Raw genomic sequence first — 24,853 nt, 5'->3', positions numbered from 1 at the left:
GGGGGGGGGGGGGGGGGGCGTACGACAGGGTTAGGCTTCCCCCCCCCTTGACAGCTAGGTGGGTGACTGAGTTGACTGAGTGTGTGGGTGACTGTGTGGGTGGGTGACACTTGACTGAGTGGGTGGGTGGGTTGGTGACTGAGTGGGTGACTTTGGGTCGGTGACTGGGTGGGTGACTTTGGGTCGATTTGACTTTGGGTCGGTAGGTGGGTGACTTTGGGTCGGTGGGTGGGTGACTTTGGGTCGGTCGGTCAGTGGGTGGGTGGGTGACTTTGGGTTGGTGGGTGGGTGACTTTGGGTCGGTGGGTGGGTGACTTTGGGTCGGTTTGACTTTGGGTCGGTGGGTGGGTGACTTTGGGTCGGTGGGTGACTTTGGGTCGGTGGTTGGGTGGGTGAGTTGGGTCGGTGGGTGGGTGAGTTGGGTCGGGGGGTGGATGACTTTGGGTCGGTGGGTGGGTGACTTTGGGTCGGTGGGTGACTTTGGGTCGGTGGGTGGGTGGGTGACTCTGGGTTGGTGGGTGACTTTGGGTGGGTGGGTGACTTTGGGTCGGTGGGTGGGTCAGTGACTGGGTGACTTTTCCAGGGTCGGTGACTGGGTGGGTCAGTGACTGGGGTCGGTGACTGGGTGGGTCAGTGAGTGGGTAGGTGGGGTCGGTGAGTGGGTGGGTGGGGTCGGTGACTGGGTGGGTGGGGTCGGTGACTGGGTGGGTCGGTGACTGACTGGGTGGGTGGGTGACTGACTGGGTGGGTGAGTGGGTGGGTGAGTGGGTGACTTACTGACTGACTGGGTGGGTGACTGGGTGACTGACTGAATGGGTGACTGAATGGGTGGGTGACTGAGTGAGTGGGTGGGTGACTGAGTGGGTGGGTGACTGAGTGAGTGGGTGGGTGACTGAGTGGGTGGGTGAGTGGGTGGGTGACTGAGTTGACTGAGGGGGTGGGTGGGTGGGTGACTGAGTGGGTGGGTGGGTGGTTGACTGAGTTTGACTGAGTGGGTGGGTGGGTGACTGAGTGGGTGGGTGGGTGACTGAGTGGGTGGGTGACTGGGTGAAAGTGACTGGGTGGGTGGGTGACTGGGTGGGTGGGTGACTGGGTGGGTGGGTGACTTTGGGTGACTTGGGTGGGTGGGTGACTGGGTGGGTGACTTGACTGAGTGAGTGGGTGGGTGACTGAGTGAGTGGGTGGGTGACTAAGTGAGTTTTTGGGTGACTAAGTGAGTGGGTGGGTGGGTTACTGAGTGGGTGGGTGACTGAGTGGGTGGGTGACTGAGTGAGTGGGTGGGTGACTGGGTGAAAGTGACTGGGTGGGTGACTGAGTGGGTGGGTGGGTGACTGAGTGGGTGACTGAGTGAGTGGGTGGGTGGGTGACTGGGTGGGTGGGTGGGGTGACTGGGTGAAAGTGACTGGGTGGGTGTGTGGGTGACTGGGTGACAGTGCGTGGGTGGGAGACGGTGGGTGACTTTCCTTGACCCCGTGGTTGGGGCAGGAGGTGAGCTCGGGAAGCTGGGGGGGCAAGAGTGGCAGGAGACCCGCGCCGCGCTTCCCCTCCATCCGGGAGCCGGCGCACGTGATGGGGAGTCCCGCGCCGCGCTTCCCCTCTCCGGTAGCGGCGCACGTGAGGGGGAGTCCCGCGCCGCGCTTCCCCTTTCTGGTAGCGGCGCACGAAAGGGGGAGTCCCGCGCCGCGCTTCCCCTCTCCAGTAGCGGCGCACGTGAGGGGGAGAGCAAAAGGCCCAGCCCGCGCTTCCCCTCTCCGGTAGCGGCGCACGTGAAGGGGAGAGCAGGAGGCCGGGCCGCGCCGCGAGGGGGGAGGAGCCTGGAGTTTGCTGCTGAGCAGGAGGGCCGCGGCGCACGGTGAGGGTGATGGTGCGGCTGGGGATGTTGCGGAGCGTGGGGATTTGGGTGAGGTGGGGGGAGAGAGTGAGGGGCACCGGGAGAGGAGGGGGGTGTGTGTGTGTGGAAGGTGAGCTGCGGTCCAACTGACGGGGGAGAGTGAGGGTGTGTGTGTGTGTGTGTGTGTGAGGGTGTGTGTGTGTGTGTGTGTGTGTGTGTGTGTGTGTGTGTGTGTGTGTGTGTGAGGGGGGGTGTGTGTGTGTGTGTGTTTTTTTTTTTTTGCCCATCACTCTGCCTCAGGCCAATGAGAGGTGCGGGGGCGGGCAGGCCAAGGGACCAATGAGATTGCCGCTAGGGACGCAGACATACAGTGCTTTCAGAAATATATAGTAGATATACACACACACACACACAGCAAATGGAAATATTACTTTGTGCTCATTTGCATGTCTTAGACAGGACTGCAACCCTGCCCTTCACCACTATCGTCCAGCATACAGTGCTTCCACTGCAGCAAGGGATTCTGGGAAATGACATGCATATGAGCACACAGTGCCACCTTTTGGTTCAAATCCATTTTGACATGGACCCCTATAAGCTTTTGCTTGCTGCATTGCACAGCTTGGGTTTAGATGCATAGCCAGTAAACCTACCGACAGACAGCTGTTTCGACCTTTTGGGTCTCATCAGTGTGAGGCTGGTTATACTGGCTTTGCAATTTGAAGTGTAGGTATCCACCAACCATTAGTTAACTTATGGTGGCTAAAACAAGTGACATATGTATTATGTAGCCTGGATCCAGCACTTCAGGGACAGGGGGTTAATTTTGTTTTCAGCTAGAATGTGGCCAAATGGGCCGTGATCTTTCCAAATAACTCTTTTTGCAGGTAAATTGGTTTGTTGTTGCATTTCCCTCCCCACCAATCAAGGAATGGGTCACATTACCAACACTTTGGGGAAGGTAGACTCCTAATCTCAGTTTGTTTTGTGGGAGAGTATTTTTAAGAAGAAGCAGCAGCTTGGGAAGAACCTGGGAGAAGCTGCAGTGTCCACTCCAGTGCTGCTGCTAAGCCTGGAGTCCTGTTGCAGTAGACTCTAACAACAGAGTTTCTTTAGGGAGGTGCCTGCACCCAGGTTCATAGGGTACCCCAGTTTCCCAGTTGTAATGGGGTGTGTTGATTTACTGTAAATAGTTGTGGATATTTATTTTTCCAATAAATTAATTGTATAAACTCTGTGTTCTGTCTGGCGAATTGATCCCTGGTGTGTTAGTCCTGGTCTCCCGTGACGGGGATATTCTTAAAATTTGACCTGTTGGCTGGCCCTTGATGACTGGAGTTGTCCACTCCTGGATTCAAGCAAATACTTGTTACTATTTTTTTGCCGATAATTTATTCTGTTAAAGTAACAGGCAATGGGAAACTAAAGCAATATGTATACCACATTCTATAAGACCATGATAAGAAATACTACCATGGAACATTATTACTCTTATAGTCAAAATTAGATGGGGATTGGCTCAGTGATTTGGCAAACAGAAGCACAATGATTGACTCTTGCAGGTCTCAAACTGCCATTGATCACCGGTTTTCTTTCTTTGCTGATTATGGCTCTACTCACTGTGTGAATATAGTGCATATGACGGGGGAATTACACTACAATTAATGCATCGAAAGCTAAATTACCAGGCACAGAACGCACAATTGGGTGACAAAGGACAGAAATAGACCAGTATTCCCTCGTTGTTAAAGGCCTCCAAAGATGTAATTACTGTGTCACCTTATGGAGTCTCTCTCCTACCTTGTCCGCCCCACACAGCATGCTGGTTTCCATAACTGAGAGGGTTAATGCAGCAACCCCACCTAGCAGTGTGTAGCAGAGTTGCAATAATATGTAATCACTAAACCAGTGACTTTCATCCTGTTTTTGGTTAAGGAACCCTATGATTATATTGTGACATTCTGCTGAACCCCAACCCTGTCTAATAGCGCGTCTGAAATCAGATGCATTGTAAGGAACCCAAACCCTCTCTAATAGCGCGTCTGAAATCAGATGCATTGTAAGGTGTCCCAACCCTCTCTAATAACGCGACTGAAATTAGATGCATTGTAAGGAGCCCCAACCCTCTCTAATAGGGCGTCTGAAATCAGATGCATTGTAAGGAACCCCAACCCTCTCTAATAGCGCGTCTGAAATCAGATGCATTGTAAGGAACCCCAACCCTCTCTAATAGCGCGTCTGAAATCAGATGCATTGTAAGGAACCCCAACCCTCACAAATAGCGCGTCTGAAATCAGATGCATTGTAAGGAACCCCAACCCTCTCTAATAGAGAGGTCAGGTGCATTATAAGGAACCCCAACCCTCTCAAATAGTGCGTCTGTGATCAGATGCATTGTAAGGAACCCCAACCCTCTCTAATAGCGCGTCTGAGATCAGATGCATTGTAAGGAGCCCCAATCCTCTCTAATAGAGAGATCAGATGCATTATAAGGAACCCCAACCCTCTCTAATATTGCGTCTGAGATCAGATGCATTGTAAGGAACCTCAACCCTCTCCAATAGTGCGTCTGAGATCAGATGCATTGTAAGGAACCCCAACCCTCTCTAATAGCGCTTCTGAGATCAGATGCATTGTAAGGAACCCCACCCTTCTCTAATAGCTTTCTATGGTATGTATGAAGACTTCATACATACAGTATGATGCAGAATTAGTTTTATTTTTGACATATCCCTTATGTTGAATATTGATACAATTTAAATAAAAACAGTTTTTTTATGTAATTAGTATTAGTAAATATCACTTATTATTGTAATATTATTATTTTAATAGTCATACTGTGAAAATACAAATACATTTCTGGGTTTAAATAGCAATAATGGGAAGGATGTTGATCCAGAGAGAAATCTGATTGCCGTTATTTGGAGTCAGGAAGGAAGTTATTTTTCCCCCTTATGAGACATCGTTGGATGATGTTTCACTGTTTTTTTTTGTTTGTTTGTTTGTCTAACTCTAGATCAAAATACTGTAAATACAAATATAGGATAAGGATCTATTGTCTAAATTTAGCATAGGTTGAACTTGATGGACAAACTGTACGTCTTTTTTCAACCTCATCTACTACAGTATGTAACGGTGTAACTTTAGTCTGTGCTAGCACCACCTAGAGTCTTTTTTAGGGTTTACATTTTGAAGCACTTTCATTGATTTGGCGGGCACAGAAATATATATTTTTGGTACATACCATCAACATCTGTACACCAAGCAGAGTCCATTTCTGTGCACCAAAAGAAAATATATATTTTTGACACAGCTGCTGCAGAAATGTGTGGGTAATATATATACTGTAGGTGCACTCAAATGGAGTTTGACATGCGCTCATTATGCACCAAAAAAGCCGTTTGTGGCGCTCCGTACATAAGCCCATAAGGGGTCTATTCATTAAAGTCTCCTGGCGGCAAAACTGGTGGAAAATACTGCCCTTGGGTTTAGCAAAAAGCCCATGGAAAGCAATGTGGGTTTTTTGTTGTTGGTATTTTTACCTTTGATAGATTTGATGCAGTTTTATTTGCACCAGTATTGTTCCAGTTTTGCAGCATGGGGACTGTGATAAATGACACCCTTTGATCAAACAATCCAAATTAGTATTAATTGTACTAGCTGTAGAAAAAGATACATTGTTAATCAGTGAATAATTATACAGTCCTTAGTAAAATCAGTTACAGAAAAGAATCAATAAAAGGAGTGAAAATGTATCCGTTGCTTTTTGGGCCATATTAAAGTAAGCAGTTGCGCTGTAAGATACCTTACATTTCAAGTCAGTGTGCTCTAAGTCGTATTCCAGTCCCACATGGTGTCAAACTTTTTCAGCTGTGGCAGCCCTTCAGACCTTTAAGGAGTGGCATTAAAGACCACTTGTGGGGTTTCCAAAGCTCTGTATAATTTCTCCATAACTCAATCTATGAAGACATTTCCTGTTGATCCATTAAACCTGCAATGAATTTACACCTTTCCAGGATCATGGTAGTTGTGAGAACATTGGGGTCTATGCACTAAGATTGTATTTTTGTGGGCATCAAAATGTCAGTGCTAAAAAGTAATACAAATCTTCCAAAATGTGCATCGTATGTGTTGTATGAAGACTTCATACCCACAGTATGACGTATAATACGTGAAATGATCTTTGACGCATCCCTTATGTTTAGTACCCGATTGATACACTGTACATTGTAACAGAATTCTGTGTATGTTTTCTTGTATAATTAGTAGTTGTAAATAATAATTAGTCGTGCAATATTATTTATAATCGCTGTACAGTGTAAACCTATATTATTAAACATCTGTAAATTTTTGGGTTAATACCTAGGCACATCATTTGGCGCTACCACCATTAAGAGTTTTTTTTAGGGTTTACACCAAGTTGAACTTGGTGGGTGATTGTAATGCACTTTTAATTGATTTTGTGGCACACAGAAATATTCTTACATCCCATTTACTGTAAATCTCTACGTAGTATATTTTTGTACAGAAAAAAAATAAATCAATTTTTTCATAGCTTGAGAAATGTTAACTTAGTAAAGTCCTCGCTATCCAACGTTTCACTTTACAACGAATGGCATATTACAATGCAACCCTACGAGCCGTTTTTCGATGCCGGAATGCGTTATCCAACGCTCACCGCCACTGATTAACACGGGACTCACGTTACAGCGGTTTCACTATCCAACGCTACTCCCAGAACGGATTCCGTTGGATAACCGAGGACTGCCTGTACAGTACATCATCAACACAGCCAAACGCAGTTGAAATTGAGTTTCACGTGCACTTATTTTGCACCAGAAAAGTATTTTGCGACGCTTAGCACACAGTGCCTATTGTGTTGCTGGCATCTCTGGAAACCAGGGGTCATAATTTGTGTTTACAAAATACTTTATTTGCCCTGTCATACTTCCCTGGATCATCAGCAGAGTTTCTCACAGATATAATTGTGTGTACAGAGAGTTTGAAAGTTGACGTCTTTTCTTCAGATCGCACAATAATGAAAATAGTCAAACTGAAATGGTAATGATGAAACATGAAGGTACCTAGAATGACTATTTTTTTTGGAGGTGGTGTTGGTCCCAGGTGTGCAAATCAGTCAAGTGCAAAAAGTTTCATTGATTGACACTTTGTGTAATTGTTCCGCAGTGAGACTCCATGACAGCATTTCTGAGGAGGGACACCATTACCTGGTGTTTGACCTGTAAGTATTTAATCACTGCGTATGTATGTTCATTGGTGACTGCTCAGCAAATAAAAAGATTACTTGTGAGCACATTCACGTCTCAGACAGGTCTGCGGCGCTGCTTTTCCCCATTATCTCTTAGCATACAGTGCTTCCACTGCAGCCAGGGATTCTGGGAAATAATATGCAAATGAGCACACACTCACCTTTTGCTTCTTGTGCATTTTAACATGGACAACCCCTACAAGCTTATGCCTGCGGTTTTACACAGCTTTTCAGCACAGCCTGGGCGAGCGCTCAAATTGTGTTTGCGAGTGTGTATATCCTGTGGGCAAAACACCAAGCAGTTGTACGGTTCTAAAACCAAGAACGCTAAAGCCTTTGAAACATGGTGTCAAAACTCTGTGGACACCAATTTCAAAAGGTTTCTATAATATTTAAGTTATAAGAACTAGAAGGTTAGGATTCCCTTTAAAAAAATAAAAAATAAAAAAAAAGATCAAATTTTCTATAAAACATTGAAGTTCAGTTTCCTAAATAAGTAGTGATACTTGGCACTAACATACACCATCACATTTCCATTATTCTAAAAGTCGTAAGACTTGTGCTTATATACATGAAGGCTGCGATATTATAAGTAGATATGCCGGTGCCCTTTTAGTCTAATGCAATGGTGCGCATACTCCCTGTGCTGTGTCCCCCTACTTTCTCTCCTCGGTTGCGCCCCCCTCGCCTCTAATGTTGCGTCAAATGACGCTGCGGGGTCATGTGACGTCACGTCACGTGACCCGCGGCATCATTTGACGTCACGCCTCTATGGCAATGGGCGTCATTTCACGTGTCGTTGTCATAGAGACACATGACTGGAGCCGGGTAAGTAAACGTAGCCCCTCCGAAAAATCTCATGTCCCCCCAGTTTGCGCACCACTGGTCCAATGAATATTGACAGTAAAACATGGTTTATTGTGTTCTAAATATTAACTTAAAAAAATGTTAGTACACCATAAAATAGCAAAGGATTGGGTGGGGGACTGCAAGGCGTTTGCTCATTTTTGGAATAATGCATATTAAAAAAAGTTAGCAGCTCAACAGTAATTAGCAAAGATTTTGATAGGACATAGATTATACAATATTGTCATTTTGCCATCTAACGTATAAAATATTGTAATATTTATTTTTGGCAGAATACCATTGCTGGTATATTTCAATTAAAAACACATATTCACTCATTGACTTATTAACAAAATGTGTGTTTTAAATTACAAGTTAATTGCATTCTAAATTAATTTGGGTCTTGAATATAGACTTGGGGTGACAGACTCAGAGACACCATTCGGAGTTACTCATACAGTCAGGGCCGCAGACAGATTTCCCGGGGCCCAGGACTAGAGTTGCGTCCAAACCCCCCCCCCCCCCCCCCCGCGGTACCACCCCAGCGCTATTGTGAGTCCCCCCGCCCTCCATTTCACACCTCACGAGCCCCCTCTATTTCGCACCGTCTAGCCATGTTTTTCTCTCCCCTCCGTCTCACTCCCTCTTCCCCAATCACCCCCTCCCGCCTCGCATGTATTTCTCTCCCCTGCGCGTCTCACTCTTACTCCCTCTTTTCCTCACTCATCCCGTCACCTCTCATTCGCCCCTACCTTCCGTCAATTACCCCACTCTCACTCAATCCCCACCACAAAATACATACCAAAAAAAACCATCCCCCAAAATACATATAACCCCACCCCGCAATACATAATGAAAATACCCCGCCCCTGCCAATACAGTACATATTAAAAAGGCCCCCGCCGCCCCAATACTTTTAAAAAAAGATCCCCACTGCCCCAATACATTTTAAAAAGACCCCCCCCCCAATACATATAAAAAAATACACCCCCCCATCAATACATATTTGTTTAAAAACAGACTTACCGAAGACACGTGGGGGGACCTGCAGCACCCCACTACCGGGCGGCAGCAGAGGAGCCTGTGTCGGGTAGGGGGGGTTGCTGCGGATGCCAGTAGGGTCGGGGAGGGGGGGATGCGGATGCTGGTAGGGTCCGGGAAGGGGGGGGGGGGAGGGCTGCGGAATCCGGTAGGGTCCGAGGGGGTGAGGGGGCTTTGCGGATACCGGAAGGGCCTGGGAGGGAAGGGGGTGGCCTGAGGTTTGAGGATCCGGAGGCCTAGGGCCCGGGTGGCTTTGTGGGAGGGAAGACACGTGAGCGGGCTTGCAGCACCACTACCGGGCGCCACTAGAGGAGCCTGCTGCAGATGGCCCGCGGAGGACTCAGTGCCTGGAAGGTGGGACTGGGGGGTGGGGAAGGGGCTGCGGATGCTAGTAGGGTCTGGCAGGGGGTGGGATGGTGGCTGCAGATGCTGGTAGGGTCTGGGGGGAGGAAATCAGAGGATGCGGTAGGGCCGGTGGGGGGGGGGGATCAGAGGATGCCGGTAGGGCAGCAGAGGATGCCGGTAGAGCTGGGGGGAGCAGAGGATGCCGGTAGGGCCAGGGTCAGAGGATGCCGGTAGGGCCGGTGTCAGAGGATGCCGGTGGAGCTGGGGGGAGCAGAGGATGCCAGTAGGGCTGGGGGGAGCAGAGGATGCCGGTAGGGCCGGGAGGGGTGATCAGAGGATGCAGGTAGGGCCGGGGTCAGAGGATGCCGGTAGGGCTGGGGGGAGCAGAGGATGCCGGTAGGGCTGGGGGAGGATCAGAGGATGCCGGTAGGGCCGGTCAGAGGATGCTTGTAGGGCCAGGGGGGGAGAATAGAGGATGCCGGTAGGGCCCGAGGGGGGGTTAGAGGATGCCGGTAGGGCCCAGGTGGGGGGGGGGGGATAGAGGAGAGTACTCACAGTTACTCAACACACAGGACACTACAGAGACAAACACAGGGTATACTATACACACACACACACACACACACAACAGTACATGGTGATACAGATAAGTATTTACGTGCGCATGCCGGGAACATTCAAACACGTTTCTCCCGCCTGTGCAGTTGCTTACATTAGCTGATAGTCCCCGCCCACGAGGAAGGCCCTAATTGGCTCTCCTCTCCTAAAGCATTTCAGCAAAAAAAAAATTCTGACACGGCCGTTGACAGTGCCATGTGCCCTCCTACTCACCGGGCCGCCAACACCGGCTGTCCCCCCCTGTCGGCGGCCCTGCATACAGTTCCATGTCTGAAGGTTCTGGATGTGAGAAAAACAAACAAAAAGGTGTCAGAGTTTAAAACATTGCAGCCTTCTGGGTAATGTCACATCTGGGATTTTAAACGGTTGGCGTCAAGTGCCCTCAAGTGTCACGTGTCTCTCTGCAGGGTTACAGGTGGGGAGCTGTTTGAGGATATCGTGGCTAGGGAATATTACAGTGAGGCCGATGCCAGGTCAGTGCTTCCTACAGTTACCAAAACCATTGCTGTACTTTGTGTATAGTGCACCTTTTCCACTGACTAACATACATTAAAGCCTTAAAAAAAAAGTGTAAACACTCGGACTAATTTCCCTATTACGTCTTTTTCTCATTGCTATATTCCCTACATCTGTTTTCTCTCTCTCGTGTTTGTCGTGGTGTCCCGTTGATTCCGCTCTTTGACACTGTGCTCTTCCAGCGATGTCTTTTTCACGCTGTTACCTTGTCTCATGTCGCTGCAGTCACTGCATTCAGCAGATCCTAGAGGCAGTTCTGCATTGCCACCAGATGGCGGTGGTGCACAGAGACCTGAAGGTGAGCACAGGTCTCAGGAGTCTGAAACTACTGTACCATGCACGGCTACAGAGACTCACTCCTGTAACTAATACACTGCTAGACAATTCTAGTGTAACACTTCAACTGAGCCATATTTAGAACAGCTCTTGATTAACCCCTTCTGTCGTTGTCCTGCTAGACTGAGCTGTTGACAGTTTACTTCCTTAACATGGTCAGAGGAGCTTGCAACTCATTCCTTTGTTATCCTACTACGAAAAACGAGTAACTTGCTTCAGGGACCTGCAGAACATGTCTCTGTCTGGAGAGATACATAGCATTGCTACATTATACCCTTCTGTGTTAGACAGATTGACAGAGCTTTGTTTCATTAACTGCGTCTTTTCTGGAGAGATATGCAGAGTAATACTACAGTACTGTACCAGAGGACACACTTGCACTGTGCCTCATCATTTACAACATGCAAGTAAGATGTACAAATATAACACAAACTCAGACAGCATGGGCCATGTTTACTTCTGCCGCAAGACTCTTTGGGGCACTGGAAAACACCAGTCAATGGACTTTAATGTGTCTACCAGCGCCAGAAGGTGGCTTAGTAAATATAGGCCCATATGCAATATATTATACAAATGTGCTATGCTGCAAAATATGCTAACACCATATATTATTATTAAATTATATAATAAGACAATATGCAAACACACACAAGGCAACCTATACACTATATAAACACACTCTATTAATATATATATATATATATATATATATATATATACACACACAAACACATTATACATACACAAACACGTATTACACAAACACTTATGTGCCATCTCTTCCCAGTTTCACGCAGCGCTTGGTGATTTGCAGGGTGTTAAGGAAACACTAATGATATCTTTTATCTCTGTTCCCCTCCTTTCTCACACAGCCGGAGAACCTCCTGCTAGCTTCCAAATTAAAGGGAGCTGCTGTCAAGCTGGCGGATTTTGGTTTGGCCATTGAGGTGGAAGGGGAACAGCAGGCATGGTTTGGTGAGACCCCTTACAACATATCTTCAACATCCCAGTCTGCATCGCCATACCACTGTAACACCGAGACACCATTGAACACTTTTGTTGTTAGAGGGGCCTGCAATGCATTGAAAAAGTCATGAGTTGATGGTCCTCCTGGCAGCAAAGGGGTTAAAGTTAGAGAAATATACATTTTTGAAGAAGCATATTTAAAAAAAATGTACATTTGTGTCCTGCGAGGGTTGGCAAGATAAGCGTTTACTAAGCATTAAAAAAAAAGGTAGTAAAATAGTCCAATGTTACAAAATGTATTGGAAGCCGTCCATACTCACTTCAAAAAACTGAGAAGGCAGCAACAGAGTAATGCTGGGGTCACATTGTAACTCTATGCTTAGTGTCACCCTGTGAAACACTGTGCTTCCATTGTAAAACACTAACACAAAATCCCGTTTTGTAACTCTGTATAATACTGGCCTTCTGTAACAATGGATACTTGTCTCAATGTATAAATGGTATCTTTTCTTTATGGCACTTTGCAAGACACTGTGGCCTATTTATCAAAGTCTCCCGATTGCAAAACTGAGACAGATCCAGTGCAAAAGAATTGCACCCGATATATCAATGAAAACAATCCCGTTACTTCCCATGGGATTTCTTTTTATTTTATAAATATGGGACTGGTTTTGCGCTGATTTTAACCCAATTTTGTAGCTGGGAGACTCTGATAGGTAGACCCCACCATGTTTCGTGGAATAGCTCCACAGTTCTTTGTTGCCATTGGAACATGTTTTAATGTCAGTACCAAACAAATAAGAGGTGTTCCAAACTTTCAGCAAGAATTAGATTTCCATGTGACAATAATATTACTCCATTTTTCCAAAATGTGTGTCTCACCCTGCACTCCACCATGCGACTAGTTTGAGATATATATGATGGTGGTGATGCATCTCTGAACTGGTACCCCCCATGCTGTCTCTGTATAATGTCCGAGGGGGAAGAGGGCTGAAGGAGTGACTCAGTGAGTAAAGGCTCTGAGAACAATGACACAGAGTTTGAAGCAGGGGAGCCTGGTTCAAATCTCAGTGTCGGCTCCTTGTGACCTTCGGTAAGTCCCTTTATCTCCCTGGGCCTCAGGTACCAAAGTTAGATTGTGAGCTCCAACTGTGCTATATAGCAAAGAATATTTAGATATATGGTTGCACAGATCTGTAGATAAACGATTAGGTCAGGGATGGACAAGTTTAAAAAATTAAGAGCCAACCAGATTTTTTCAGGTGCCATAGTTTAGGACAGGAGGAGCCTAATTTGTCTCCTCCCCCCAGTCAGCAACTATGTGTTAGTGTGTACAGTATGTGACCCACACACAGACACATACGCTTCTCCCCCCTCCCCTTGTCATAATTGAGGGCAGGAGTGGGCAGAGTCCTGGAGCGCTCCGCCTCCCTCCCCCCCACCGCCAGCTCTCTGATACAAATCTCCACGTACCACAGATTAAGCGGCACAGCGCTATGGGACCTGTCAGTCGTCACCCCCAAAGCCGGTCACAACGTGCCCTATCCCGCTTTGCAGTCGCACTAGCAAACCATGATGGGGGGTGCTGTTGTCAGATGCCAGAGGCAAAATTTAAGGCGCCTGGGCAACCTCACATTTTTCTATCCCGTGTCTAGTTAGCCCACCGTTACATGGTATACAACCCCTTCGTTACGTGTACCTGGGGAAAGGGGTTGTGACCCCCCAGGCTTAGCCTTATCCACAGATTTGTGCAATCGTCCTCCTTTCTCTTCAGTGGATACCATATTAGATTCCTGGGGACTGGATTCTGTTTTCTCCCCACAGGGTTCGCTGGCACGCCGGGCTACCTTTCCCCTGAAGTCCTAAGGAAAGATCCCTATGGAAAGGCAGTGGATCTTTGGGCCTGCGGTAAGGCTTAACCCATACCATACAAGTTGTAGCTGTTCTAGTATGCATGCGGATTCCTAGAAAGCAGTTTCCTTTAGCTTTTAGAAATCACTATGGGCCTGTATATGTTTTCTTTTTCTTCTTCATTTTGACATAGATTGTTGTTAGGAACATTTATGCCGAGTAATTGTTGAGCTTTCAGAAAAACAAAACGATGAACCGAGCTGTAGACTGTGACAGATCCTGTACAGCTGGAGGAGCGGATCAGTGAATAAAGGCACTGGCTCGGAGAACAATGACACCGAGTTTGAAGCAGGGGAGCCTGGTTCAAATCCCAGTGTCAGCTGGTCCTTGTGACCTTGGTCAAGTCACCTCTATCTCCCAGTACCCAAACATAGATTGTAAGCATATTGGTGCAGGGACTGTCTGTATTCTATGTACAGTATTGTGTACCATGTGCTATATTGTAGTTGTGAAGCGCTTCCAATGGGGACAAAAGTGCCATATGAAATAAAGTTATTATTATGATTATATTTAATTAAAATATTATAGCAAGAAACATCCCTTAGATATCATTACAATTTCTAGTAGGTCCATTGTTGTACTTCTTATGTGTGCTGCATCCTGTTGGCAGCCTATTTGTCATGTATGTACGTACATAAGACAGACAACAACAAGTGAGGATTTGATTAGCAGACTAATTATAGTAGCAATTGCCTTTTTCTTATCTACCATAGAACATGTAGGCGAGTGTATGAGGGCCCATACTAAGAAGGGCAGGCATGATCAAAACATTAATAAAAGATCTTGAACAATGGTCTAGAAACCAAATCTCCTGGATAGGAAGGGTTAACTAAGTCAAAATGAACCTCCTACCTAGAATACTGTATTTATTCCATACTTTGCCTGTACCAGTCATATGCAAGGATATACAGGTCTTACAAAAAGCCATATCGAAATTTATATGGAATAAAAAAAAAAAAAAAAAGTCAAGAGCACTCTACTACAATAACCCTCAAACTGTGGGACCTGGCTCTGTCAAACGCAATGTCCTATTGTAGCGCGACACACGAGTCAATTGACTTATTGGCATCTCCCTCAAGACGGCAAAATATGGGTGGAATCCATGTCCCTCCTAAATAAGGATTTTTATATGCTTTGCCTAACAAAGCAAGGCCAACGTTGACATTTCCCCTTTCCACAGTGACCCACTCATTAAAAATATGGGATGCAGTCAAATTAAAGCACTCACATCAAGCTCTTCTATGTTGCCATTGTATAACAATCTGGACTTTGTTCTGGATCTTAGCCCCCAGCAGTTATGAGGTTGGAGTATAGGGGGGTGTCACGATAATTCTCCACTTGTGGCAGGCTGGAGGGCTTAGACCATTCGATTACTGGTCCAGGGACTTACCATGCTTTGATTGTTTTCAGTTCCTTCAGCTGAAAGCATTTGCTACCTTAAAACCTCCCTTCTCGGAACTCGCACAGTTCGAGGATTTAGGTATGAACAAAGGATTTAATTTCTGAAGTATGTAATCTTATAGCCCTGGCTGATTCAGCGGTCAAATCTTGATTTATCTCTAAATGGGAGAATCTGGGGGTAGAATTAGATCCAGAAAAATGGGAGGATCTTTTTACAAGGGTAGCAAAAAGCTCAATTTATGTGGTCATCAAGGAGAATGCATTAAGCTTCTCCATCAATGTTATCTTACACCCCTTAAGTTGTCTGTCTTTTATCGTTCTTCCTCCAGCCAGTGCACAAGAGTGTGGCCAAATTGGCTCCTTCGTCCACACGTGGTGGTAGTGCCTGAGAATTAGTGTTCTCTGGGAGACAGCACATGAAATTCTAAAACGTTGGAACAATGGAGAGTATATACTATTGGAGTAGCCAATTTTCCAAGGATTCCTCTTGGATATAAACTGGGGTTCGGGGTATCTCACCCTAGCCGGTGATATATTTTAAGTAGCCTTCAGTATGGTGTTGGGCATTGCAGCCCTTTGCTTGTATACTATGTTTCAGTTGGAGGCTAGTTATCTCAGTTAAACAGATGTACGTCATAAATAGAACCTATATGACTTTGTGTAATATAATTATTGTCCTTATGGTTTTTTCTTTTGCTGACGCCCCTCCCTCGTGTATCACACCCCCTTTTTCATGTCAATTTTAAACTTTATAATAACATTTGGGATTTAAAAAACAAAAACAAAAAAACAGGGCAGGAGGTCCAGAGAAAGAGGTTTAGGAGGTTTAGTAGTGGATGGTGTTTTTTTTTCATCTGTAGGCAAGCAAGAAAAAATGAGCAATGCTAGGATATTTATAGGCAGAGAATCAGTTGTAAACAATTTTATTTGCTATAACAGGGAGGAGAAAAAGCATGGAGTGGAATAGCTTCTCTCTGTACCACAAATATTGCCTTACAAAGTATTATGACATGTGCATATTTACTGTGCACAAAATATGCCCAAATGTTTCTATGCTGAAGATCAATCATCTGGGAGTCACGGATACTCTGAAGACAGTCATTTGATGAACACAACACTGGTGTGGATTTTGCTCCCAATCAGTTGACATACTTGCTGCATTGGTATCCTGTCCATTTAACTACACTATCAATATTTCATAATGTATGAGATTTTCCCACGTTGTGTAGGACACAAATTCTCAGGTTTATAGTGTGAGTTTTAACAGCTCCGTATGTGGTTGAAACACCAATATGATGTCTGTGTTGACAGCGTGGTACCAGAATAGATGTACAAAGCACTCTTGAAACCATTCAAGTGAATTTATTGCATAGACGTTTCAACCCTCACATTTCAACCCCACGCCCTCACTTTGTAACATACAGAAAGACTGCCTGGTATTTCCTTCTGTTCTGTCTGTACAGTATTACTTCCAGATCATAGACCACCTGACTTTAATGTTACAAGATGTTTGTGTGAGTGCATCTTCATGCAGAATTAATGTTAACATAGGGCTACACAAGTGAGCTTTTACTTCTGGATCTTGCTCATTATGTTTCTTACCTTTCCCGGCCAGGCGTTATTCTGTATATATTGCTTGTCGGCTACCCACCTTTCTGGGATGAAGATCAGCACAGACTATACCAGCAGATCAAAGCTGGTGCTTATGATGTAAGTGGATCCACAAACCACAGGATATAAATCGCATCTCTGTTTTTTTGCCACAATCTATAGTAATTGCTACTTACCTCACGGTCCGCAAGGGTCGCTGAAGCATTTCATGCGTTGGGTGGATGATTGATGGATGGATGATAGATAGACACTGTGCAAAGAATAGCGATAAAAAAAAAAAAAGGTATCCAAGAGCACAAATGTGCGATCACACTTGGCTGACAAATACAGAATATTACATTTGCAATGGAATTGGCCTTTAAAAAACATGATCATCCTTAAAGTTAAAATGTCACGTTTTTGGCTTCTTTGAACACTGAGAATGTTTGCAGTATGGATGCTAAAAAGCAGAGTGCATGTGGATTAACCAAGATTGATCAACACGTGGGAGAAAGAAGGTTGGAGGGTACTTTGCCTCTGGAAGTTAGAGGCAAAGCACTGCTGATCGGTGGCAGTAGATAAATGGATTTCTAACCACTCTCGAGTATGTTACCAGGTTTGTAAAATTCAGGTTGCCGATTTTTTTCAGATGCCTTCAACATTAAATTTATTAAATGTACAATGCACCAGTCACATAAACATGCCACTGGGGTGAGTGTAGTGCCAGGAGGGGATATATCTTAATATTGGATGAAGTTGACAAATGTAATGCCAGTGAGCAGAGCATTCAACCTCATTTAGTAACTGGTACTGCGGCATATGGTAAATTGGCCTTGTTTCCATTCATCTGGCAGTGGTTGTTAAACCAAGTTCTCCAACAAGGCTGTTCCTGTTTGAAGATCATGAACCTTTCTCTATTGCACTTTACTGTAGTTTGCTGTGCAATGAAGTTCATGAGGGACAGGTAAAGTGCTGCGGGCCACAGCAATATCAAATATTCCTATTCCTATCCATCACAGTTTCCTTCACCTGAGTGGGACACAGTGACTCCAGAGGCTAAGGATCTCATTAATAAGATGTTGACCATTAACCCTGCCAAAAGAATCACTGCAGCAGAAGCACTCAAGCATCCATGGATTTCAGTGAGTCCTTCATTCCCTTCTCCTATGGTCCTTTCTTCATTCTTTCCTATTATGCCCTTTTCATCGTTCTTCCTCCATCCCTCCTTTTCATTTCCTCTCTTGCTTGCTTGCTTTCAGCACCGCTCCACAGTGGCTTCCTGTATGCACAGACAGGAGACGGTGGACTGCCTGAAGAAGTTCAATGCCAGGAGGAAGTTAAAGGTAAAAGTGAGAGTGAAATCCCATGCTGGATTAATACTGGACATAGTCGCCAAAAGGTGCAACCATCCCATGTCTTATAATAAGACGTTGGGACAATATTGTGTGTTGGGGAGATTTTGGGGCCACACAATCCAAGGGCTATCATGCAAAGTGGATGATATTCTGAGAACTTGGCTAAAGCTAGGCTTATAGTACTGGCTACAGTGACAGCTACGCGACCCGTGACATCACACGTCGTCGTTGCGAAAGTTGCACTGTGGTGGGCTATGTCGCTGGCGGAAGGGGCTATGTGATTGGCTACTGCCAGTCACGTGGTGCGGCTGTCTTTGAAAATCTCAAAATCTTTTGGACTACAGCGATTTTGGTCGCTGTGACATCACAACTCGCCATCGCGCCCACTATGGACGACTACATTGAGTTGCTTTGTGGCTGCACACCATAGGCCAGGACTATAAGCGCAGCCTAAGTTTACCATTCTGCCAATTGGTAAAAATGAAGAGCGGGGTGGAAGGCTCAGCGCCCTTATGTTGAAATTCAGAAGGGGCTGCAACAACCCCTGCAGCTTCACAGTACATGCAACCATGTGTTCCAGCAAGGCTAAATTAATCTCAAGTAATAGCAGAATTACTCTCAAGTAATAGCGTATTGAAGAACCAGGCACTGCATGGAAACATATGCTTGTTACACATGCTCCAAATATACACACACATTTGACTTTAGAAAAGATATGGTGTTGAATTCCTAAGATGCACTTATCCAGAAACATATACTTACTAATTCATCTGTTACCTCAGGTATAGTAAAAAAAATACAATGTAGTTTAATGCATTCTTAATAAAAATGGATAATGACTTTTAAATTACATTTGCGGGGCACCAATGCCAATAGGGGACTTGCTGGAATCGGTTCCCCTAAAATATAGATATAACGATGAAAAATATCAGCGGGCACTCCCAAAAACTTCCTAAGAAAATGTATATATTATATTAGCATGTTAAGTCAAGGCCTGTGCATTTCAGTCCAAGTTGGGACTGTCCTCAGGGTCCCAAGACCGAAACTGCATGATACTGAATTGTTTACTAGTAAATCAATATTAGTAGCTGTCTCTATGATACACTGCATGTTTAAATATATTCTCACTATATAACATGGTAATCGGAAAATATGTGCTGGATAATCCATATAGTACATTACACTGCATGTGACTATATGCTTCTTAATCCTTGTCACAACACTGCACTTTAAAAAAAGTAATCAAAGGACACACACACACACACACACACACACACACACACACACACACATATACAGCTCAACCCCATTATAACGCGATCCGTTACCACGCGAATCCGCTTATAACGCAATGCAAGCATGGCTCCCAATTTTCGTATTTATGAATACTTTACAACACGATTATTGGTATCTTAAATACTTTATTGTACAATGCATATAATTGTACATTATTTCCAACGCGATCCGCTTATAACACGATGTGATTCTTTGGACCCCAAGCACAGCGTTATAAGGGGGTTGAGCTATATATACACAGCAGAGACTGCGACTATTCTAACACAAACTAGTGGCAATCGCCAAAAAGACCCAGGTACACCCAGGTACATTCTGAATACATGCCTTAAACTAGACCCAGCATTTCTGCATTGATTAATGGATTTCTGCATCAGATTAACAGCGGGGGTCCCTGGCAGTCCCTTTAAAACTGAATGGGACTGCCAGGGACCCCTGCTGTGTTAATCCTATGGGTCATTAGTCAATGTAGAAATGCCTTAAACTTGCCTTAAACAAGCCCAGCATATACCCAGCATGTAACCGAGCTAGTTTAAGGCAAGCTTTAGAATAGTCGTGGTCTCTTACTCTTGCTATGTGGATTAATGCGATTACTATCTTTATACAATATGCTACAGCATTTTGCAGCATGCTGACTGGAAGTCTATACTTTATGATCCATCCTGATCTCTTTATCTAATCTAAAGGGAACGTGTTCTTCCTAATCCTTACCAACACATTGTAAATTATACTGTGTTAAATATATATCTGCGACGTCACATAATATCAGAATACTAAACATAGATTTATGATCACTGCTTACTGCATGGTGATGCATGGAAATATATTCTTAGTCATCCATATGACATTCTGTATGTACTGTACTAAACAATATTAGTCAGTATGTTTTTCACCGCATATTTAGAAGAACTCAAAGAAAAACAAGATACATCTGTATATGCAGTACATGTTTATTATGAATATGTGTATTGTACTAAAACTTGCTGACCAGCATTGTACATTCACAAATCTGGCAGGGAAATAGGTAATAATCCAATGTGCTTTTGTAAACTGCATGTGTTTAATTTTAACCACTAAAAAATATATATGTTTCCTAAGCAGACTGTTTTAAATCGGTGAACAGTAGCAGTTTAATCATACGAGTCCATAGTTACACTGGGAACATATGCTATGCAATTCCTAACCTTTTGGTTGGGACTTGGCATGTTACTCTGGATATTACATCAATGTTACAAAAACAGGGGATGTTCCCAGCACTCAGATGAAAAAGTTATGACAAGAATCCGTCAAAATGAATTTTTTACTAGTTTAAAATGTTGCTCGTGTCTGCATTGCTGTTTGACATTGTGTTTATACACACATGGCCCTGATGTATTTAAACTAGTAAATATTCATTTTGACAGATTCTTGTCCTGCCCTTTTCTTCTGAGTGCTGGGAACATCCTCTGTTTTTGTTATATTTATTGAGGGGAATAGGGTTCCCTTTATTACTCCTGTTGCACCTCCTTTTTGTATTATCGCGATTGTTCTATTAGGAATGCTGTTTGACCTCTATACATTTTTTTACATCTATGTTACAGAATCTAGAGTCAATCAGCACTACTACATACATGAGTAAAAAGAGTGGTGCACACAGGTGTAAGGGTCTCCCTAAACCGATACAAAAATAAGAGAGTACTTGCAGCACTCAACCCGCTGTGACACTAATAGGGGTAAAACAAAAGCAATTTAATGTAAAGAGAGCAAACAAGTCTCAAAGCATATTGCACAGGGCACTATTAAGATGCAGCTACCCAACCAAATACTCCCCCAGAGAGGGGTAAACCGAAGAGGAAGGGGGACAAGGAAGACAAACAACACACTGATCTACACACTTCAAATATCACAATAAAGTCCAAAAAGGTGCTACACACTGCCAAAAAGGCATCAACACAAAAAAGAACACAATCCAAAAATCAAAGGGTGCAGCTACATCTCGGGCACTTAGCCCTTCTTGGCCCGTTCCCACATAAGAGTGGCACTGTACTTCCCTTCAGGAGGAAAAAAGGCGTCCCGTAGCTACAATGCAACCTGTGAGTACTTAGTTTGTAGGAAGGTGATGTAGATACGATCTAAAGATCATCTTATCTGCTGCTCTGCAACCCCCACCGTCCGGCATGCAAGGGGAGCGAGTAACATCACACCCCACCATCCGGCATGCAAGAGGATTGTGGCTTTACCCCTCTCTGGGGGAGTATTTGGTTGCGTAGCTGCATCTTGATAGTGCCCTGTGCAATATTCTTTGTTTATGAGACTTGTTTGCTCTCTTTACAGTAAATTACTTTGTGTTTGACCACTATTAGTGTCACAGCTGTTTATGAGTACTGCAGGTACTCTCATATTTTTTAATCTATGTTACCTCCCTTATTCTTGGATGTTACTCTGGATGTTATATCAACTGCATGTCCAATGATCCTGGGACCTGGGATATTACTCTGGATGTTACATCAATGTTACTTACCATGTTCTTGGGATTTAGGATGTTACATGTGTGTCACAGTACTTCCCATGCTCTGTAATCATTACTGTGTATAATACTCCAGTTGTTACTTTGTTAACTGTAAAACCACACTTTGTCTCTTTATCTAGGGGGCTATTTTGACCACAATGCTGGCGACTCGCAATTTCTCTGGTAGGTGGGCGGTATACACACACCTCTTACATTGCATGTTTTCCTGCTTATGCCAATACATTTTTTTTTCTGGGGGGAGATGCCTGGCATGCTGCCAGAACCCCAACCCTTACAACTGTCATTACAATAGGGCAATCCTCTTTAAACAATTATTCCTCCAAACACTTCATGAGATCACTGTCCTAAACATTTAAGGGAGGTGTCTCTCTAGTTGATTCTTGACTTGGCTCAATAATTTTCTGCTTGCATCATCCTGCACCAAATATATGAAAGCTGTTATTGGAGTTTATTATATCTGACTGATCTGTTAGATACAGAATAGAACACCACCTCAAGCCTGATTTATTTAATGGACTACACAAAAAGAAGAATATTGCACTGAGCAATGTCATCCCTAATTCATTTTATAACTACTGGCCAGATTGCTCCCTGGCACAATTGAGGCAAAGTTGATGCAAACAACCTCCATACCTGGACACAAATGTATGCAACCAGAAATATACTCTTGTAGCTTATCATAATGCAACACATGATACACACCCCTTTAGTCTCCATTACTGGGGTACACAGTAGTGAAATATCACTCTACAGGAGGGTCATTGCAATTAGAGGTAAAAGACATTGTAACATGCCAATCTACAGTCATTGGTTTAATTTTAAACTCAGCTGGGTGGGGGTAGGGGTGGGGGTGGGGTTGTAACAACACTTCTACAGAAACCCCTCTACTTCTGCACTCACTACCCCACTCCCTGAATGCCTGAAAGGGGTTTAGGGATGTACTGCCTCAGATTTAAGGATTGCACAGGGGAGTGAGAAAGACGCTGAAGGACAACTGTATATCATGCACTTGTGCAGCTGTCTTCATAGGATATTGGCTTCAAATGACCACAGAATTATTGGTCTAAAATTAGAGAGAGAGAGAAGGGAGGGCGGGCTTACAGGGGAAAGGGAAAGGAAATAAAAAAAGGAGGAGATGTATTGGCAGAGAGAAAGAGACATGCAGAATAATCTTCAGCAGAGCAAGAGAGTGTGATAGGGGAGTCAGAAACACAGGGTGATACAGGGAAAATGGGAAAGAGATTATAAAATGAATGGGAATGTCAGTGTCTGAGTAAAAATAGAATAGAGGATTGGAGCTGGGGAGTGTGGAAGGAGAGGAGGGAGGTTATACAGATAAGAGAGAAGAGACAGAGAGGGTGAGGGAAAGAAAGGTAGCCAATTGAGGGAGACAGTGACAGATTATAAATAGGGAGACAGAGCAAGAGAGAGGCAGGGAGTGGAACAGACAGTCCTGTTATATATAAACATGTTTAGGCCACAGAAGCTGGACATACAGTAGGATTTGTGCAAGAAGAGTCCCTTCACAGGCATCTCTGGTAGTAAGGTGTCTATGACATGAGGGGTCCCCCTAACCCCTTGCTGCAATAAGCTTATATCACAGTCACAGAAGAAGGGGCAGTGTGTTGTTTGGACTGATAGTTCTTGGATACTTCTATTCACTCTGGCTCTGTACACAGAGGAAGGCTCTGCTCATCTCACTCATTATGCTTCTCCTCGCCTTCTGTGTCCTGGTGGTTCCTGGCTTGGGTCTTCTTACCGCTTACCTTCTCTTCCTAGGCAAGAGTGGCAACAAGAAGAACGATGGAGTCAAGGTAAGGACAGGTTTGATTGGAAAATCTCTGATAAAGTCAGGGATTATTACGGGTCTTATTAAAGATGGACGCCACTGTAAGTTTGCTCAAAGTTACTATTTAACCATGCTGTCATCTCTGTTAGTGGAGCCAAAAAAAATCAACTCTCTCAAGATAGATAGTGTGGGAATTAACTTAATGAATCCCCAAAGATTTCGACTTTTGGCTCACTGGTTGCAATGCTGCTATTTACAGTTTCAGTTTCTACAGATTTCTGGCAACTTACCTCAGTTTCAGGCACATTTTTCACCTGCCAGAGGTTGCCTAATCTTCACCTATGCTTATATTTCCTTTAAAAAAAGGTCTGAAGTTAAAGCAACAGTATCCCCCGGATTATTTTTTATCCCCCATTTTGTTGTTGTTGCCATAATGGGAAGCAGAAGCTGAACCCCATTAATTTCAGCTTCAGGGACCGCATGGTTCCCGAGAAAGTTGCTGGTAAAAGTAGTGCGTTCCCGTCTCCAACAGAGGGGGAAAAACGTTATGGTTTAAAAGCAGCAGAACATGTTTTTGTTTAAATAGGTAGGAAGCAGAGGTTCTCCAGAGTTGAAACGTGTTACTTTCAGTGCCGGGGGACCCCTGTTCCCCAGATACTTACTGTACCTCCGTAGGAGTCTTAAAACTCTCGGTTATGTGGACCAATAGGGAGCCGCAAGGGATGACGTCACGGCTTCCTCTTTCCCTGCATGAAGCGGGAGCTTTAAATACACCATTTCAATAGCCCCACATGGTCCAGCCGGGGCTGCTACTGGCACCCTCTCTACGGACTTAAGTATCTTGGGAAGCAGGGCCCACGGAGCAGAAATGAATGCAGTTCAGCCGCGGAGACCCCTGATTCAAACCTATAAACGCTAGAAAAAGGAAATAAAGGAAAGCAGGACTGCTGCTTTAAATCTCTAGCGTTATGCAGTCCAATGGGAAGCCAGAACATCATCCCTTGCGGCTTTTTATTGACCCATTCAGTCAATAACGGCGCCTCTGGCGCTACTTTTACCAGTACGTATCGCGGAAACTAGGCAACCCTTTACCTTCATCCATGAAAAACAGGAGGGGGAACTTCTGCATTGAAGAAGCAATCCCTCTAAAGGACTAAAATGAACTCATAGCAATGGCATGTTTGAAGCTGCAGTTCAAACAATATCCCACGTGTGTTTAAAAAATAAATCAGTTCTC

The 24,853-nt window shown here is 44.5% G+C and overlaps 1 protein-coding gene and 1 long non-coding RNA gene across 13 annotated transcripts in view; one reads left to right on the top strand and one right to left on the bottom strand.

Moving 5' to 3' along the window:
- LOC142495932 (uncharacterized) overlaps positions 1 to 10,309 on the bottom strand; it is a 48,401-nt gene extending 38,092 nt beyond the window's left edge. For 6 of the 8 annotated variants that reach the window (XR_012801855.1, XR_012801859.1, XR_012801861.1 and 3 more), the window contains exon 1: positions 8,973 to 9,984. This is a non-coding gene — a long non-coding RNA (uncharacterized LOC142495932). The other 2 variants (XR_012801857.1, XR_012801858.1) reach the window with 2 other exon arrangements.
- Positions 1 to 24,853, top strand: part of CAMK2A (calcium/calmodulin dependent protein kinase II alpha) — a 91,511-nt gene that overhangs the window by 45,620 nt on the left and 21,038 nt on the right. For all 5 annotated transcript variants that reach the window (XM_075602075.1, XM_075602074.1, XM_075602076.1 and 2 more), the window contains exons 4-13: positions 7,019 to 7,073; positions 10,358 to 10,423; positions 10,692 to 10,764; positions 11,675 to 11,777; positions 13,593 to 13,676; positions 16,696 to 16,790; positions 17,690 to 17,812; positions 17,930 to 18,013; positions 21,947 to 21,989; positions 23,607 to 23,641. In XM_075602075.1, the coding sequence (XP_075458190.1) occupies positions 7,019 to 7,073; positions 10,358 to 10,423; positions 10,692 to 10,764; positions 11,675 to 11,777; positions 13,593 to 13,676; positions 16,696 to 16,790; positions 17,690 to 17,812; positions 17,930 to 18,013; positions 21,947 to 21,989; positions 23,607 to 23,641 (761 nt within the window). The remainder of the gene's footprint in view (positions 1 to 7,018; positions 7,074 to 10,357; positions 10,424 to 10,691; positions 10,765 to 11,674; positions 11,778 to 13,592; positions 13,677 to 16,695; positions 16,791 to 17,689; positions 17,813 to 17,929; positions 18,014 to 21,946; positions 21,990 to 23,606; positions 23,642 to 24,853) is intronic.

Source organism: Ascaphus truei, chromosome 5, assembly GCF_040206685.1.
Source record: "Ascaphus truei isolate aAscTru1 chromosome 5, aAscTru1.hap1, whole genome shotgun sequence".
NCBI classification, from domain to species: domain Eukaryota; kingdom Metazoa; phylum Chordata; class Amphibia; order Anura; family Ascaphidae; genus Ascaphus; species Ascaphus truei.
Note: the sequence above shows the minus strand (reverse complement) of the source record. Positions and strands in the feature narration are given on the sequence as shown.